The sequence below is a fragment of the Heteronotia binoei genome, chromosome 5 (assembly GCF_032191835.1).
Source record: "Heteronotia binoei isolate CCM8104 ecotype False Entrance Well chromosome 5, APGP_CSIRO_Hbin_v1, whole genome shotgun sequence".
NCBI classification, from domain to species: Eukaryota; Metazoa; Chordata; class Lepidosauria; order Squamata; family Gekkonidae; genus Heteronotia; species Heteronotia binoei.
The window spans coordinates 21,148,946-21,166,771 of NC_083227.1; the positions used below are offsets into that span (position 1 = coordinate 21,148,946).

At 45.0% G+C, this 17,826-nt stretch overlaps 1 protein-coding gene across 2 annotated transcripts; it reads left to right on the plus strand.

Annotated features, from left to right (window-relative positions):
• Positions 1-75: 75 nt before the first annotated feature.
• On the plus strand, positions 76-8,957 carry LOC132572202 (zinc finger protein 135-like). 2 transcript variants are annotated; one of them, XM_060239038.1, is made up of 4 exons: positions 76-200; positions 3,117-3,282; positions 4,028-4,135; positions 6,173-8,957. In XM_060239038.1, the coding sequence occupies exons 2-4, from the start codon at positions 3,132-3,134 to the stop codon at positions 7,630-7,632; spliced, it is 1,719 nt and encodes a 572-aa protein (XP_060095021.1). In that variant the 5' UTR covers positions 76-200; positions 3,117-3,131; the 3' UTR covers positions 7,633-8,957. The 2 variants fall into 2 exon arrangements, with proteins under 2 accessions (XP_060095021.1, XP_060095020.1); XM_060239037.1 differs by lacking the exon at positions 76-200 and adding an exon at positions 232-374.
• The last annotated feature ends 8,869 nt before the right edge of the window (positions 8,958-17,826 follow it).

Sequence of the window (17,826 nt, forward strand, 5' to 3'; positions counted from 1 at the left end):
CTCTTTTCTTAAGAGTATCAAGAGAGAGGACCAGCGACATGTGAGATTTTTCCCGGAAGCAGAGAATCTGAAAAGAGCCAGAAGCTGAGGCAGGGGGGGAAATTTCCCTTCCAAAACTCTTATGGTTTCACTATTACTTTTGTTTTCGTTTTCATTGCCGTGAACTACAATTCCCGAAAGCCCTTGCAAGTGGAAGAGAGGTGAGGAAGAGAGGTGAGGACTTTGAGGTTCTTGGTCGGTTCTTAAGAGAGGACGAGTGAGGTTGAAGCAGGTGGAGTGCAGCAGCAGGTGTGTGTTGCTGGGGGGCGGTGGAGATGCTTCTTTCCCCTAAGGTCGGGGGTGGAATTTGGCTCTGGGACAGTAGCTGGAAACTGGTGCGTTTTTGATCCCTTAAGGGAGATTTGGGGCAAGAAGGAGGAAGCGGCGGAGAAGAACCGAAAGAGCGGCTTGGAGTAAGGGTGCCATTCTCCAGGTGGGGCAAGGTGATCCGAAGCAAAAGCTACCGTGAAATCCAGCCTCTATCAGAAAATCATACAAATTAGCCCAAGCTGGGAAATAAATTCATGTATTGATTTTAACATATAAGATTTTTTGTGCAACATAAGGAACGGTCCCACCAGAACTCCAGTCCCTCTTTATCTCACAAGGACGCGTTGTAGCTCGACTGGGAATGTTCTGGTGAGATAAAATAGTGTTCAGTCCGTTCAATCTCAGCAAATGTCAGGAATTCACTGGGCTGTGCAGCCCATCAGTCCATAAACAAGTTGTACTAATTTCCCTGTTTCGCTTTTTGCTTCTTCAAGCTTTACATAAAGAATTTCAGTTATGGGCAAGAGCGCCAAGTATCTTTGACGTTCTGGTGGGACTGTTCCTTATGTTGCACTAAAATCTTATATCTGTTAAAATCAATACATGAATTTTATTTTCCTAGCTTGGACTTATTTGTATGATTTTTTGATAGAGGCTGGATTTCACAGTAGCTTTTGCTTCGGATCACCTTACCTCAGTTTGCCGTGATTCTCTTTTGTGATTTCTCTCATTCCCCATGTGGGGGCAGGGGATCCCCCAGTTTGAAGGGCCTCCCCCCCCACCCCGGTTTCAGGGTCATCCAAAAATGAGGTGGGGTGGGATATGTCTGGTGGCACTCCATTATTCCCTATGAAGACTGATTCCCGTAACGTATAATGGAGAATTGTTCTTTAGGTATCTGGGACTGGGGGGGGGGGGCGTGTTTTGAGGTAGATGCACCAAATTTGCATCATAGCATCAGTGCCTCACCTCAAAACACCAAGTTTCAAAAATATTGCATCAGGGGGTCCAACGCTATGTGCCCCAAAAGAAGGTGCCTCAAAGCTTCATTATTTCCAATGGAGAGAAGGCATTTAAAAGTGTGCGGTCCCTTTAATTGTGATGGCCAGAACTCCCTTTGGAGTGCAATTGTGCTTCTCACACTCTTGCTCCTGGCTCCACCCCAAAGTCTCCAGATAGTTCTTGAATTGGACCTGGCAACCCTAGGTTGGAGGGACTATGGGTGGGGGGCTTTGAGAGCAAGCCCCCTTTTTTGGTTCTTTTCCTTCCTGAGAAGCACAGACACTTTCCCACCTCCTTCACTTCTGCTCTCTCTTCCTCCCCCCTTCTGGAGATCCAGTTTGGTGTAGTGATTAAGTGTGTGGACTCTTATCTGGGAGAACCAGGTTTGATTCCCCAGTCCTCCACTTGCAGCTGCTAGAATGGCCTTGGGTCAGCCACAGCTCTTGCAGAGGTTGTCCTTGAAAGGGCAGCTGCTGTGAGAGTCCTCTCAACCCCACCCACCTCACAGGGTGTCTGTTGTGGGGGAGGAAGATAAAGGAGATTGTGAGCTGCTCTGAGACTCGGAGTGGAGGGCAGGATATAAATCCAATATCATCATCTTCTCAGTCAGCTGGGCCTTGTGGAGGGGATGTTGCTCTAAACGCAGAGTTCCCTGCACACAGAAATCTAGCTCTTCAGGATGACAAGTTCAGAATCCATTTCCTTGAGCTGTTACTTTTCTACAGCCAATAACGTGTTCTGTGTGGGGGCAGGTAACAGCATCTGAGGCCCTCCCAACCCTCCACCTGCCTGCCTGCCAAAATAAATATGGACTTTTGTCTTCAACAGGAAATCTTGACAAAAAGTTCTGCCAGGGAAACTGAGAGAAACCCCTTATTCTCTCAGTTTCCCTGGCAGAACTTTTTGTCAAGATTCCCTATTGAAGACAAAAGTCCTTATTTATTTGGTCCCCTGTTAAAAGAAATGATTGTAGCTAGGGGAAAAATCATGCCATGTCTGCTCCTTTTGAATCCCATGCAAGTTTGAAGCAAATCGAACCAGGAGAAATCTAGTTAGAGGCTCTTCCCTGAAATGGTATGGTGTGGAGTATTGTCCCAAGATAGCATCTCTCTGATTTTCAAAAATTACATTCATTTAGTTTTGATATTTGTTTACATTATTTATAGTCTCTGTGTCTCAACTGGATTCAAAGGTGGATTACAAGGCAGGGTTACCAGCCTCCAGGTGGGACCTGGAGATCTCCCACTTTTACAACTGATCTCCAGCAGTAAGAGATCAGCTCCACTGGAGAAAATGGCTGCTTTGAAGGGTGGACTCTGTGGCACTGTACCATGCTGAGGCCCTTCCCCTCCCCAAACTGCGCCCTCTCCCAGATCCTAACACAAAGTCTCCAGATGTTTTCCAACACAAACCTGTGGCAACCCTATTACAGAGAGTCAATGCAATCCAGAGTTGGGACATTCAGTAGATATCGCAATGGGATTAGGGATTGTAGAACTAGTCAAAAGTCTGAAAACAAGAATCAACAAAGCTTAAGTAGTAATAGGACAGATTAAATGATGCAAGATTTATGCACGGCAGAATAGAGACCACAGTCCCTCATAATTTTGCCAAGTCACTTTTTTGTGATTCAGTGAATACAGTAAGATTACATTTTGCACCGAGTTTTTTCATCACACTCTTGGGATACTTTTCAGAGTCTGAAAAGACACATTTAATGTTTCTTGCTATTAGTTTGATGTGCTCCTTATTTTTCTTTTGCATGATTTGGCTGTGGGATTCTGCTGTCTTGTGTGAACACTCAGGGGCAGTTAGAGAAGATGAGCAGGGGACATCCTCCTGGGCCCCCAGTGTCTTTTGAGGAGGTGGCCGTGTTCTTCACGAAAGAGGAATGGGCTCTGCTGGATCCAGCCCAACGAGCTCTGTACTGGGAGGTCATGCAAGAGAACTATGAGACTGCAGCCTCCCTGGGTAAGGCTCTTGGCCCTTTTATTGTGAATGCAGAAGAGGAGGGAGCGTCTGTAACAAATCCAGGCCAGGCAACAAGTCACCCAAATTCTCCGACCACAGCTGGCCTGACCAGCTTGCTTGGGCCCCAGAGATCTCTCCTTAGTATTCTTCCACTTTCCACCACGTGGAGAAATTAATATTTTTGGCCTGACTGCCCCAAGCCAGCCTATAAATCAACCCATGAATATGTGTGTGACAGATGAAGAGAGGGAAGGAAGGCCCTGGATGGGTCTGCTCACTTTCCCCAAGAACATGGGTAACTGACTCCAGGAAGTCTCTCCCAGTCCGGGTGGCAATTTTTACCATTTAATGGCAAAGGATGTGCAAAACTGGTTAGTGAATTAAGTTCACCTGAAGTGCTTGCATTGCATTTGATTCCAGCTTTTGCTCATCTTCAGATGAGGATCTTGTAGGCAGGGCTTTTTTTGCAGCAAGAACTCCTTTGCATATTAGGCCACACCCTCCTGATGTAGCCAATCCTCCTGGAGCTTACAGTAGGCCCTGTACGAAGAGCCCTGTAAGCTCTTGGAGGATTGGCTACATCAGGGGTGTGTGGCCCAATATGCAAAGGAGTTCCTGCTACAAAAAAAGCCTTGCTTGTAGGTTGTTTCAGTGTTCCCCATCAAAGTCTTGTGTATGTTCTCCATATCATAAACAATCTTGGAGAGTCTAAATCCTTTCATGATGTTTTCTGTTTCCCTGGAAGGACTTTGGGTGCCTGGACCATTCCTTGATTCGCAGGACCACCTAAGAGAAATGGGTTTCCTTCACAGTTCTGAAGAATCCGGAGGGTGTGTGGGTGTCCCCTTGTCAGGTAAGGGGGAGACAGCAGTGCAGTAAAACAGCAGTTTGGAATCATTCTGCAGGGTGTGGGTTTTTTCTGTGCAAGTTCCACATATTTCTTTTTTGTCTACTGAAGAACAGCATCCATGTAAACGGTGTCCTGCTCTCATTGTGGCACTTCTCATGGGCGAAACTGCCTGAAGAGTACCCAAATCAGGGCCCAGTGAGGCATGACAGTAAATGTATAGCTGCTCCAAGGAACAGCAATCGCAGGTCTGGTTCCTTTTCTCTTTGGATTACCTCTCGGCCTATCCTTTTCGCACATACTACTGCCAAGATAATTTTATTTGTTTTAGTCCAGTTTTCCAGCCTGTCAATATCAAGGCCAGGGCCTTCTCTGTGGCAGCCCCTATATGGTAGAATGCAGGCCCAGATAACATCAGATGTGGGACCATTCTCAGTTCTGCAGGGCCTGAAAGACGGAATTATTCTGTCTTGCATTTCAATGAACAACTAGGAGATTGCTGCCAAGCCACAGAACTGATTGTTCCATTACTGTCACTGTGCCAATATTATCAATGCCATACCCTATAACACTGCTGGATGGTATTGGTGATGATGTTGTACCTATTATTATAATGGAGTTTTAAATTTTATATACTGTGTTTTAATTGTATAGAAACTTCTATTGACTGCTTTTATGATTATATATTTATGGCCATAATGGTCTGTTATCTGCCCAGAGCCCACTTTCAGGGAGGGCAGGATATAAATTTAATTAATTAATTAATTAATCCATCCTGTATCCTCTCTCTGTCTTCTGTATTAGTGACCCCTCCCAGTTCTGAAAACCACCTTATGGAGGTTCCTTGAGAGGTGACGTGGAACTGTTCCCAATAAATGAATAAATTTTGCAAATCAGGAAACTTTTTTCTTATGGGGGAGCTCCTAAAGAGGAGGGGAAAGACTCCTTCACTTTCCCCAGGGAACAAAATCTCATCCAAGTTAGGAGCAGAAAGACACCGCAGTTGTTCTGCCACGGAGCTCTTGGAGCAAGTCACATGGCCTTGGGACTGCAGAGAAGCAGTTCCTCTTTGGTCTGCCCTTGTGATCCATCTGTCACTTTCTGCCTCTGCCTGTCCTTTTCCTTTGCCTGTAATCAGGGGTGGAATTCTAGCAGGAGCTCCTTTGCATATTAGGCCACACACCCCTGATGCAGCCAATCCACCAAGCACTTACAAGGCTCTTTTTTGGTGTTAGGTCACACACCCCTGATGTAGCCAATCCACTAAGAGCTTGCAAGGCTCTTTTTTGTAAGCTCTTGGAGGATTGGCTACATCAGGGGTGTATGGCCTAATATGCAAAGGAGGTCCTGCTAGAATTCCACCTCTGCCTGTAATTATAAAAAGCAAAAGAACAGTGGCAGCACAATATGTAAAATACAAAAATACAAAATATTGTGCAAAAACAAACACTCTTGACTGGTGTATACAAAGTTCTATTATCATGAAATGAACAGCCTACAACAGTGGGCATGCATTCATACAGTATAAATAGACAACAAACAAGCCGCAAATTAAGATACCAAAATGGGCGTTTGAGAGAGAACTTGGCTGGAGGTTTCAGTTGACTTACGAGGAAGCTGCAGGAGCAGCGGAACGCAATCAAAGCCGGGGTTTGCGTGAAGGCTAGAATTTTTCCTTCAGAAGTCAACAAGCAATGGAGGGACTCCTGTGGAACTTTATTATTGAGTCTTAGTACTCAGTTTGGAAAACTCAGAGACTGTGTGGGGTCCTCCTTGGAATATTGTTTTGAGACTTTTGTTTGTTGTCTATTTATACTGTATGAATGCATGCCCACTGTTGTAGGCTGTTCATTTCATGATAATAGAACTTTGTATACACCAGTCAAGAGTGTTTGTTTTTGCACAATATTTTACATTTTTGTAATTATACAAAGGCTTTTTGAGTCCTCCAGTTCTTATTTGGGAAAGTACCATTTGGTAATGACAGACTGTGCAAAGTGGCCCTTCTTTCCTGGAGCTCTTATTGGATTTCTCTCTCTCCAGCAGGAGACACACGAGGTACTGAGAGACAGGGGCAACCGGGAGAGGTGTCTACAGAACGAGTAGAGGATCTGGAGGTGGAACCTTGGGATCGAGATGGACCTCCAAGGCAGCTGAAAGGAAAACAGAAGGGAAGAAAGGAACTGGTTGCATGTCAAGGCAGAAACATGGACGAAATCCCAATCCTAGGCCAAGAAGAAAAGGGAAGAAATAAGTGGCCCAAGACAGGGGTAAGGTTCAGCTCCACATCCAATGCTAACAAAGTCCAGAAGATCCAAATAGGCAAGAAAACATATAACTGCGTGGAGTGTGGGAAGAGCTTCTGTCAAAAGGGTAACCTTACTTTACATCAGAGGAGTCACACAGAGGAGAAGCCATATAAATGCCCAGAATGTGGGAAGAACTTCTCTCACAGTGGCAACATAACTAAACATCGAAGAATTCATACCGGGGAGAAGCCATATAAATGTTTGGACTTTGGGAAGAGCTTCAGTCAGCAGGGTAACCTTAGTTTGCATCAGAGGATTCACACTGGCGAGAAGCCATATAAATGCTTTGAGTGTGGAAAGGACTTCAGTCAGCATGCACACCTCATTAGACATCGCATGAGTCACACGGGAGAAAGGCCATGCAAATGCTTGGAGTGTGGGAAGAGCTTCAGCCTGACCAGCTTTACTTTACATCAGAAGATTCACACAGAGGAGAAGCTCTATAAATGCTTAGAGTGTGGAAAGAGCTTTGCACATAAGCGTAACCTTACTTTACACCAGAGGATTCATACTGGGGAGAAGCCTTATACATGCTTAAAGTGCGAAAAGAGATTCACTCAGAAGGGTAACCTTACTTTACACCAGAGGATTCATACCGGAGAGAAGCCCTATACATGCATAGAGTGCGAAAAGAGCTTCACTCAGAAGGGTAACCTTACTTCACATCAGAGGATTCACAGAGGAGCGAAGCCATATAAATGCTGGGAGTGTGGACAGAACTTCTCTTGTAATGGCAGCAGAACTAGACACCAAAGGATTCACACAGGAGAGAAGCCATATAAATGCTTTGAGTGTGGAAAGAACTTTTCTTATAGTAGCAGCATGACTAAACATCAAAACATTCACAGAGGAGTGAAGCCCTATAAATGCTTGGAGTGCGGAAGGAGCTTCACTCAGAAGAGTAACCTTACTTTACACCAGAGGATTCATACTGGGGAGAAGCCCTATAAATGCTTGGAGTGCGGAAGGAGCTTCCCTCAGAAGAGTAACCTTACTTTACACCAGAGGATTCATACTGGGGAGAAGCCTTATAAATGCTTAGAGTGCGGAAGGAGCTTCACTCAGAAGGGTAAACTTACTTTACACCAGAGGATTCACACAGGAGAGAAGCCCTACAAATGCTTGGAGTGTGGAAAGAGCTTCAGGAGCAGACACCACCTTACTTTACATCAACATATTCACAATGAGAAGTAGCTATTTAATTGCTCAAATCGTAGCATGAGGTTTTCTCATAAATCAGGCCTTAATCAACATAAGAAGATTCACAGAGGGAAGAAACTGTAAAAATGCTTGGAATGTGGGGAAACTTTTTGTCCCAGTCCAAGGTTTACTCCTCACCAGAGAATTCACAGTACAGGGAAAACTTCACATTGAAGCGTTTACACAGCGCAGGAGTCATCTAAATGCTGAGACTGAAGTTGGTTTTCTTGTACTTATGTGGATTCCTGCAGAGAAATTGCATTAATCTCTTTTTTCTCCTCCATCAATGAGTTACAGCATAAAGAGGAAGACAATTTCATAGCTGTCTTTCCTGACTGAATAGGAGCCTGCCAATTCCACCTGCAACTGGAATATTATAGAGGGAGTTATTTCTATTGATCAGCAATCAGAATAGCCACTGTGTGCTGCTGTATGTAAAATCTTTACCTTGGGGTTTTATTCTTTTCTTGTGGGAAGCCTCCTTGTGAGCTCTTTCAGCTAAGAACACGGGATGCAAATAGCCATGATTTTTGAAAAATTATACTCATATTTTACAGTCTGCTAAATATTGGCCTTCATCTGTCTACTCCGGCTGATTCTTCTCACTGTAGCTCAAAAGGGACCTTGCAGAGCTGGTAAAGAGGGCCAGAAGAGGGCACCCAAGAGGATTAAGAGACAGTGGGGAAAGATTGCATTTTCTGTCCTTTCTAAAATACTGAGCTCAGAGGGCACCCAGTAAACTTGATGGGGAATAGCTCCAGGATGGGCAGAAGGACATAGAATGAAAGATTAAATTAGGGAGTTCACTGCCAGTGAATGGCCTTAAAGGGCCATTTTTAGGCAAGTTTGTAGAAGACCAAGCCATCACTAGCTACAAGGGAACCTTCATGTATAGAGGCAGTCATCCCACTGCCAGGAGGCAACTTTTTGTTGGTTCTCTAGAAGAACTGATTGGCCACTGCATGAGTCAGGATGCTGCACTCAATAGGTCATCGGTCTGATCCAGCAGGACTCTGCTTAGGCATTCTGCTCTGCAAAGTTTGTTTCCGTTTCACCATCAGAACCACTTAAATGAGAGAAAAGCTCTCTGACTCCAGGAAGGCATCCAGTTTTGTAAAGCAGAGGTGGGAAATAGGAATGCGTGTTTTCTTTTTTTTTTGCATGTTTGCTTATGGATGTTCAATTATGTCAATGGCTGATGGATACTAAATGCCATTTTTAACATTGAAACGCTTTAATGTTTGGATGTTCACTGCTAAAGGACCCTATTTTGGGTGGAAAGCCAATGCAGAAACGTTTTAAATAAAGAGTCAAGCAAGGAGCAGATTCTTTTGTGCAAAGCCAGGAAATCACTCAGATCTCCAAATTGCAGCTTTATCCAGCAAGATGTTGACATTGATAGACAAGGAACTGCCAGGATGTTTTAGTGGAAGTCTGTCATGTAGTAGAGAGCCAGAGAATCTTGTATTAAAGCAGGATTTTTTTCTAAATCCATATTGGATGTACATTTGAGCTCCTCTGTTCCATGAAGCTTTTTTTTCTGGTGTAAAATAGAAAGATTTTTCCTCCCATGCAAGACCTCACTATCCCCCACTGTTTTTGCTAAAATGGATGTCTGAGAATGCCCACCAAGTGGAAGGGATCATGCATACGACAGGAGGGCATACAGAGACACAACGGTCAGCTGCCCCTCATGGCTTATTCTTCTGCATCAAGTATAATTCAGTCAAACTTAACTGCTGAGGCATTGTGTGATTAATAGAATCTAAGAGAAACCAATGGTAAGGACGAAGGCAAAGCCAGTGGGGTGACATCCAGATGCCCCAGGTAGACTCTTATACTTAAAGGGGTGTTTTGGGCTCCCAGGTAGACTCTTATACTTAAAAGGGTGTTTTGGGCTTCCAGAGAGGGGTAGAAGACAACCACAACAGCTGCTGGTGACAGCTTGCCAGGAGGAATGGGCGTAGCAGAGACAAATGTGCAGCTGCTGAGACTGACATTGCAAGGAATCCCGGGCTTGTAGCGGACGGCTCAGTGAAAGTGTCACCTCAGCGTGTGGCAGCTGTGAAAAAGGCGAGGTCCACGTTGGTAGTTATGAGGAAAGGGAGTGAGAATCAAACAGCCCCAGTGCAGGTCTGTAGGAATGAGGACTCTCGACACGTGTACTGAGGAAGTGAGGAAAGCTTGCCTGCTCTCTGCAAGTCCTCGTTTTATTTATACATCTCTAGCGGATGCTAATAATAATCAGGCAGTTAATGAAACAGGAAGCTTTTGTTCAAAAGCATGAGGTTATGTCTTCATAGCCTCCAAGATTCGATACAGCCAGCAGTTTATCAAGAATACATGTGTCAGCAAAAGGAAGCGAGAATACGAGTGTAAGACGTCTGCGCCCTTTTAGCCTTTCAGACACAATGTGGGCGGCTCAGGCTGATATGCCAAATGCGTGATCCACCCACATTTCTGTCTTCAGGCTTTGTGGGGTCTGGGGGCTCAAGCGCGTGAGCGCCACATTCCACTCTTTTCTCTTTTATATGACTGCTTACAAAGGGCAGCAAAATGACAATTTGGTTTTGACATTCCCAGGAAGGAATAGAATGACATTACAATGGGGTATCAAAAAGGTGTCCTAATAAAGATGGGGTAAAGATAAGCCACAGGTGGGAAACAAACAATAATGGATTTATGCATTCACACTGGCACATCTTAGTATTTAATTTTTGTCTGTCCAGAAAAGATGCATGTGTAGGGAGAGAAGGGTTATTCAGAGGCATATTTTGGCTAGGTAACCCAGCCATCCACTACAGAGCTGTTCAGGTCTCCATCATGGGGCTGAGCATGCAGGCTAGCGTGAGAGGGCCCACCATGTCTTTTGAGGCTAGGCTACCCTCTTTATGGCATGAGAGGGCCCACCAGGTCTCTTTTGAAACTAGGCTACCCTCTTTATACAATAGCACTCTGGTATCAGTTCCACCCCACCCCCCCTCCTGCACTGTACAATTCTTGGAGAGTGTAGGCCAAATTGCATGATGTGCTCTCATTTAAGTTTCAAACAACCAAGGTTAAAACACAGTTGAGACAAGAGGGGGATGGGAATGTCAATTACCAAAAAGTAAGCTCTTCATGCATGAGGGAAAGCTGTGTGTCTTGGTATTGACAATTCTTTATCAATAATCATTACTAGTTATGATGCAAGAATACAAAAATTCATCTCAGTTTTTTAAAACACATAAGGGACATATGCAAGTGACATGTTATAAACTGAATCAATGCATGTGCCTTTATGGCAAGCAACATATTGTAGCCTAGGTGATCAAGATACACACATTCAGACATAGGTGAGAGCATGGCCAGAAACGGGCAGTCCATACTGGCACATTATTACAATATAAAACCCATTTCCTGGTTTCCCTCAGTCTGGTTTCATGGAGAGTTTGCGTGCTTTATGCATGACAATCTTTTCACAGGGAAATGTGTTTCTATTGCAGCCGAAAGGAATTCTTTTTATTTGGGAGGTACAACTTGGAAGTGGCAGTGAGGCTGCTATTGTGATCTCGCTGGGGCCTCTAGCCTTTTGCTAGGCAGAGGAATTTCCCTGGAAATAAGTTTTCTCCATAACTCAGTTTGGATGAGGTTTGGGAGGAGGCCTTCCTTCCAACATCAATGAGGCGTGACCAGGCAAAGTTCAGGATCTCTGGGTAGATATGGAAGAGCCTGGAAAACATACTTGGAAAAATAAACAAAACAAGAATAATAGATGCTTTTTTCCTTTTTAAGCTTTTCTTGGCTGTCCACAAATTGCCATAACTTGAGCTCAGCCCTGTTGAGATAGGGTTGCACATATCAGATAAATTACCACACTTGTTTTGGACTGGAGACTTTCTCCTCCTCACATGGCGTTTCAGTTTGACAAGGTCTCTATCCTTCCAATGTTAAAGGGCAAATTTTATACACCATACATTATGCGGAATACAAATCCACAATATAAACCTATGCATCACTTCTCATGATTCAGGCTAGTGTACACCCACATAGAAAGCGTGCACCTAGAGATTCATGAGAGGCTTTTTACTTTGTTGCAACAGCTATGAATTTTAAAAAAGAAAACATGAAATTGTGCACAAGATTGGAGCTCCAAAAAGAGATTACCAGAGTTGGAATTACCCCCGGATTCTGAAAATGGTCACAAAAAGGGAAGAAAAACTTTTGCTATAGCTTTGGAACATATTAAATTGTCAAAAATAAGAAAAAACTTCAAAAACAAAATAAAACTGAGGCCTCAATAGAACAATGCCAGCTTTAACATACATGTATATGAGGGATCAGACTCAAAAATGATTAGAGAACTGGATCAGAGAATTTAAACCACTGGAAATCAGTGGGGTGATCAAGTCCCACTGAACCCCATTTTTCTCTGTGCCAGCTCATCCAAAATTTGTTCTGTGGGTCTCGCATAGATGTTTCTTCATTTCCTGTTTCTTCTCTAAAGGCAGAGAGAGAGGAAACTGGCTGTAAGCACATGTCTTTGTTTGTTTTAATTAAAAAAATTCTTCTATGGGGGAAGGAGCAACTTTTGTAAAAAAAAAAAAACTGGCTGAGGTTTTTGAAGTAATGCTATCTGTCTTTCTGCCGCTCCTCTATTGGCAGTGAGACTTTGTGGGCTGTTTTTCTGTCTTCATTGCACAAGCCTGTTGTTTGTACTTGGCCCGCCTTGCAGGGCTGGTGTGCAAGTTCAGAGCAGAGTTGTTAGTGTTGAGGGGGAAAAAATGGGTAAGTGTGCCAATTGCTTTTGGTTCCTAGTAAGAATTCAATGAAATTGTTAAGCAGTCAGGCTAATATAGATAAAAGGAAGTACTTCTTCACCCAAAGGGTGATTAACATGTGGAATTCACTGCTACAGGAGGTGGTGGCAGCTACAAGCATAGCCAGCCCCAAGAGGGGGCTAGATAAAAATATAGAGCAGAGGTCCATCAGTTGCTATTAGCCACAGTATAGATATACATATATATGTGCATGTGTGTATGCATAGAAGAAGACATTGGATCTATATTCTGCCCTCCCTCACAACAGACACCTTGTGAGGTGGGTGGGGCCGAGAGAGTGCTGACAGAAACTGCTCTTAACCAGAACAACCTCTGAGAGGGCTATGACCGCCCAAGGTCACTCCAGCAGTTGTAAGTGGAGGAGTGGGGAATCAAACCTGGCTCTTTCAGATAAGAGGCCACACACTTAATTACTACACCAAACTGACACATATATTGGTTGCTGAATGACACAGAGTGCTGGACTGGATGGGCTGTTGGTCTGATCCAATACAGCTTCTTATGTTAGTTTGCAAACCACACAGGTTAACAGCAGAATCAGGAATATGATTATTAGCACAATGTGCTGAGTCTGATCAAAAGCAACAAAAACCGTTTGTCCAGTGCTTTGGCATTTAAGTAAAAATAGCCATGACTGAGAAAGAAGAAAATAAATAAATAGGGAAGTAACACTTTTTAAAATCTTATCAGCATGTATATTGCCCTAAGCAATCACACCAAGAAGATTAAGATGACTTTAAATAGTGAGCAATGAGAAAAGTAACAACAAGAAATTAAAACCTGCAAGATTAAAAATATAACCAATCAAATCAAGGTCAATTTGGAGAGATACGTGCCGAGCTGAAAGAACTTTGTTACTAGCAGCAACTTCAGCCTGCTGCACTGAGCACGGCTGCAAAGTAAAGTGTATCTTTACACGTTTTTCCCAGCAAATTGAGTACTCATTTGATCAATCTCAGAAAAATGGAAGGCTGAGTAACCTTGAGGCAGCTACCTAAATCCAGCTTCCGCCAGGATCAAACTCAGGCCGTAAGCAGAGCTCAGGACTGCAGTACTGCAGCTTTAGCACTCTGCACCATGGGGCTCTTTTTGAATCCAAATTAGCATTTCCTTGGTCAATTTCATCATCAATTTTCCTGCTGCATCAGGATTATCAACCTGTCTTCTGACTGCTGCCTGAAGACAATTGATAAGGTCTAAATAGGACTTTTGTGGCTTTTGACAGACAGTTGCAAAACTATGGGCTAGCTTCCCTTCTGTAGGGACCTTGACAAAGGCCTGTAAAGCACATTTCACAGTGTATCCATTAGAGAGTCCTTCTAAAAGATTTTGCACATTGGTTTCCCCTATGCCCATATTTACTGATAAAAGGTCAGGCAACTCTTCCCCTGTCAAATGTACAGAGCAAACAGACAACATTTCTGCCAATTCTGGGACATCTTCCAATTTAGCCTGATCAAGTTCCTTCTCCAAAACTTCACAGACCATGCGTCCCGGGGCGTTAGATGGTGGGCCCACGGGTGGATCTGTTGGTGGAGGAAGGGGAGGAGGAGGAGGAAGAGGAGGGGCAGGAGGCACAAGTTGGACACCAGTGCTTTTTAGGGGACAATCTTTGGAGAGCTGGCTTGGATTAGAAACGGGCATAAATTTCTCTACTGCATACCTGCATTTATGCCAGACTTGCAGCAGTTCAACAGAAGGGCGGGGCTCTGTGTGAAAGTTCTTCCCTATCTTCTCCCAGTCCCGAAGTTTAAGAGAACCTCCCTCTGGGTACCAGGGGCATTGCTTACTGATCTCTTGTAACAGGGTCTTAAGTTGGCCAGAGGTCACGGACCCACCGGACTTTTGGATCAAAAACTTTAACTCACCTAAATGTTTCTGCTCAGCCTGAGAAAATTTTCCACCCATAGTTACAAAATGAAAGGGGTCGTTGAGAACGACAGAGTGCGCACTTGGGGCCTGTTCCAGGCATTTGATAAGTAGGAGCTGAGCTGCTGGGCTGTGCCAGGTGATACCTGAAAGCAGGAGCTCTCCCTTGTCCCGGGAGCTGAGCTGTCCTTGCTGCGGTGAGCTGTCCCTGTTCGGGCGCCACATGAAGGAATGAGGACTCTCGAAACGTGTATTAAGGAAGTAAGGAAAGCTTGCCTGCTCTCTGCAAGTCCTCGTTTTATTTATACATCTCTAGCTGATGCTAATCAGGCAGTTAATGAAACAGGAAGCTTTTGTTCCAAAGCATGAGGTTATGTCTTCATAGCCTCCAAGATCCGATACAGCCAGCAATTTATCAAGAATACATGTGTCAGCAAAAGGAAGCGAGAATATGAGTGTAAGACGTCTGCGTCCTTTTAGCCTTTCAGACACAATGTGAGCGGCTCAGGCTGATATGCCAAATGCGTGATCCACCCACATTTCTGTCTTCAGGCTTTGTGGGGTCTGGGGGCTCAAGCGCGTGAGCCCCACACAGGTCAGCCCCCTGCTTGCTTTCCTCCATTTGAGAGATCTTACGGCTATTCACTGCTTCCTGCCGTTTAGCCTGTTTAGCCCCTGTCTTCTTATTCCATGACTGCGAAGCTTACTCAGGAGCCTTGTCAAAATCCTGTTTGGAGGACTAAGTGTGTGATGACTACTGGATCACCCTTCTTGTTATACTTGTTTGTCTGGTGAGAGAAGTTCAAAAAGCTGGTGATGAGGCACAATTTATTTCCCTTTGCAGAAGCCCTGCTGATTCCCCCCCTCCCCGGTTGCCATTGTTCTTTGTTCATCAGTGTGCATGCTAATAATCTCTTTAATAACAGTTTCTACTAATTTACCTGGAATCTGAGTCCTATTACATTGCTTATTAGAGGTGTCGTCCTATTAATTGCATTGATTTACACTGTAGGTTTTGGTGAGAATGATCAATAAACACTGGAATAAATATTATTCTTTAAAGTGCCACTGGACTATGAAGCTGCCTTATACTGAATCAGACCCTGGGTCCATCAAAGTCAGTATTGTTTACTCAGGCTGGCCGCGGCTCTCCAGGGTCTCAAGCTGAGGTGTTTCATGCCTACTTGGCTGGACCCTTTTTAGTTGGAGATGCCAGGGATTGAACCTGGGACCTTCTGCTTACCAAGCAGATGCTCTACCACTGAGCCACTATCCCTCCCAAAGCAGAAAATACTTCTGTTTTCTTTTTGACCCAAATAGAACAGGAGATGTTATAGGTAAAAAGCATTTTCCATCTCCCAATAGGCCATTCTTTACGGTCAGGGAAGAGAGACTATGAGACCTTCAGTGACTCTTCACCATCCCAGCTGGTAGCAGGCTCAGGACAAACAGAAAGAAGGCCTGCATCGCATACTATATAGCCAATTTATGGCAACTGAACTAACAACTTGGTTGATTTATGGCGGCTGAACTAAAGCCTAGTGCCACAATTTAAGAAGGACATCAACAAGCTGGAATGTGTCCAGAGGAGAGCAACGAAGATGGTGAGGCGTCTGGAGACCAAGTCCTATGAGGAAAGATTAAAGGAGCTTGGTATATTTAGTCTGAAGAGGAGACAACTGCGAGGTGATATGATCATCATCTTCAAGTACATATAGAGGATGGCGTGGAGTTGTTTTCTGTTGCCCCAGAAGGTTGGACCTGAACCAAAGGGTTGAAATTAAAAGAGTTTTTGTCTAAACATTAGGAAAAACTTGCTGACATTTAGACTAGTTCCTCAGTGGAACAGGCTTCCTCAGGAGGTGGTGGGTTCTCCTTTGGAGGTTTTTAAACAGAGGCTAGATGGTCATCTGGCAGCAATGCTGATTCTGTGAACTTAGGCAGATCGAGAGAGGGAGGGCAGGAAGGGTTGCATCAGCACGTAGTTCTCATGGCCCTTTTTTACATGCCCAGGGAAGGGTTGTGTGTGTGGAGGGGGGAGGTATTTGTGAATTCCTGCAATGTGCAGGGGGTTTGGATTGGATACCACTAGAGGTCCCTTCCAACTCCACTATTAGTTATGATGGTTAAATAGAACCTCCATGCTCAGGCGCTCTACTCCTGGGTACCAACCGGGCCAACTCCGTGGGGCCAATGTTGTCTCCATCCCTTGGGTAGGCTTTCCAGACTCACGGGGCTGACCACTATGGGAAAGGGTTGCCAGCCTCCAGGTGGGGCCTGGAGATCTCCCACCTTTACAACGGATCACCACCTGGCAGGGATCATCTCCCCTGGTGAAAATGGCTGCTTTGAAGGATGGACTGTTTGGGATTGTACAATGTTGCGTCTCTCCTCTCCCTAAACCCCGCCCTCTCCAGGGCTGGCCCTGCCACTAGGCAATTGTCTAGGGTGCCAGTCTTTGGGGGAGCACCAAATTGGGTGTCCCCCCATAAGACTCAGTGACGTTATCAACGTGGGGTTGGGGCGCAAGAAGTTAGCCTTGCCTAGGCTGCCGGACAGTCTAGGGCTGGCCCTGGCCCTCTCCCAGATCCCAAAGTCCACCCTTCAAAGCAGCCATTTTCTCCAGGGGAGAAATGATAACTGATCTCTGCCTGCTGGAGATCCCCAGGCCCCACCTGGAGGCTGAAAGCCTTAAGTTACCCTATGCTTGATAAGGTAGAATTTAGTGTAGCTCACTCACCCTGGGATAGGGTTCACAACCTCCAGGTGGGGCCTGGAGATCTGCTTTTACAGCTGATCTCCAGCTGCAGAGATCAGCTCCCCAGAGAAAATGGCTGCTTTGAAGGGTGGACTCTATGGCATTGTGCCCTGCTGAGGCCCCTTCCCAAACCGTGCCCTCTCCTGGATCCGCCCCCAAAGACTCCAGGTATTTTCCAACCCAGACCTGGCAACCCTACTCACCAATCCTGAACTTTAGGTATGCTCCTGAACAGGGCTTTTTTGTAGCAGGAACTCCATTGCAGATTAAGCCACACCTCCCTGATGTAGGCAGTCCTCCTGGAGCTTACAGTAGGCCCTGTGCTAAGAGCCCTGTAAACTCTTGAAGGATTGGCTACATCAAGGGAGTGTAGCCTAATATGCAAAGGATTTCTGCTACAAAAAACTCCCTGCTCCTGAATATTTAAGACTGTGGAGAGAAAGACCAGCTGCAGATGAGAACTCCTGAAAGCAGAGAAGAAAGGAGGCTGAGGAAGGATCTTAAAGGGAACCAAAGGGTTGGGGGTTCCCTTCCAAAATATTTGCAAGCCTTTGCTCTTGTCGCAGGAAACTGCAATTCCCAGAATCCCGTGCAAATCAAAACGGATTGAACGGATTGATATGACACCGTCTGGCCGTCTGTGTGCGTGTCTTTGTGTTTGTTTGGTTCCTAGAGGGGACGGGAAAGTTGAGACTGGTGGGTCGAAGCCGTCGCTCCTTGTTCCTCGGAGGAACACTTTAG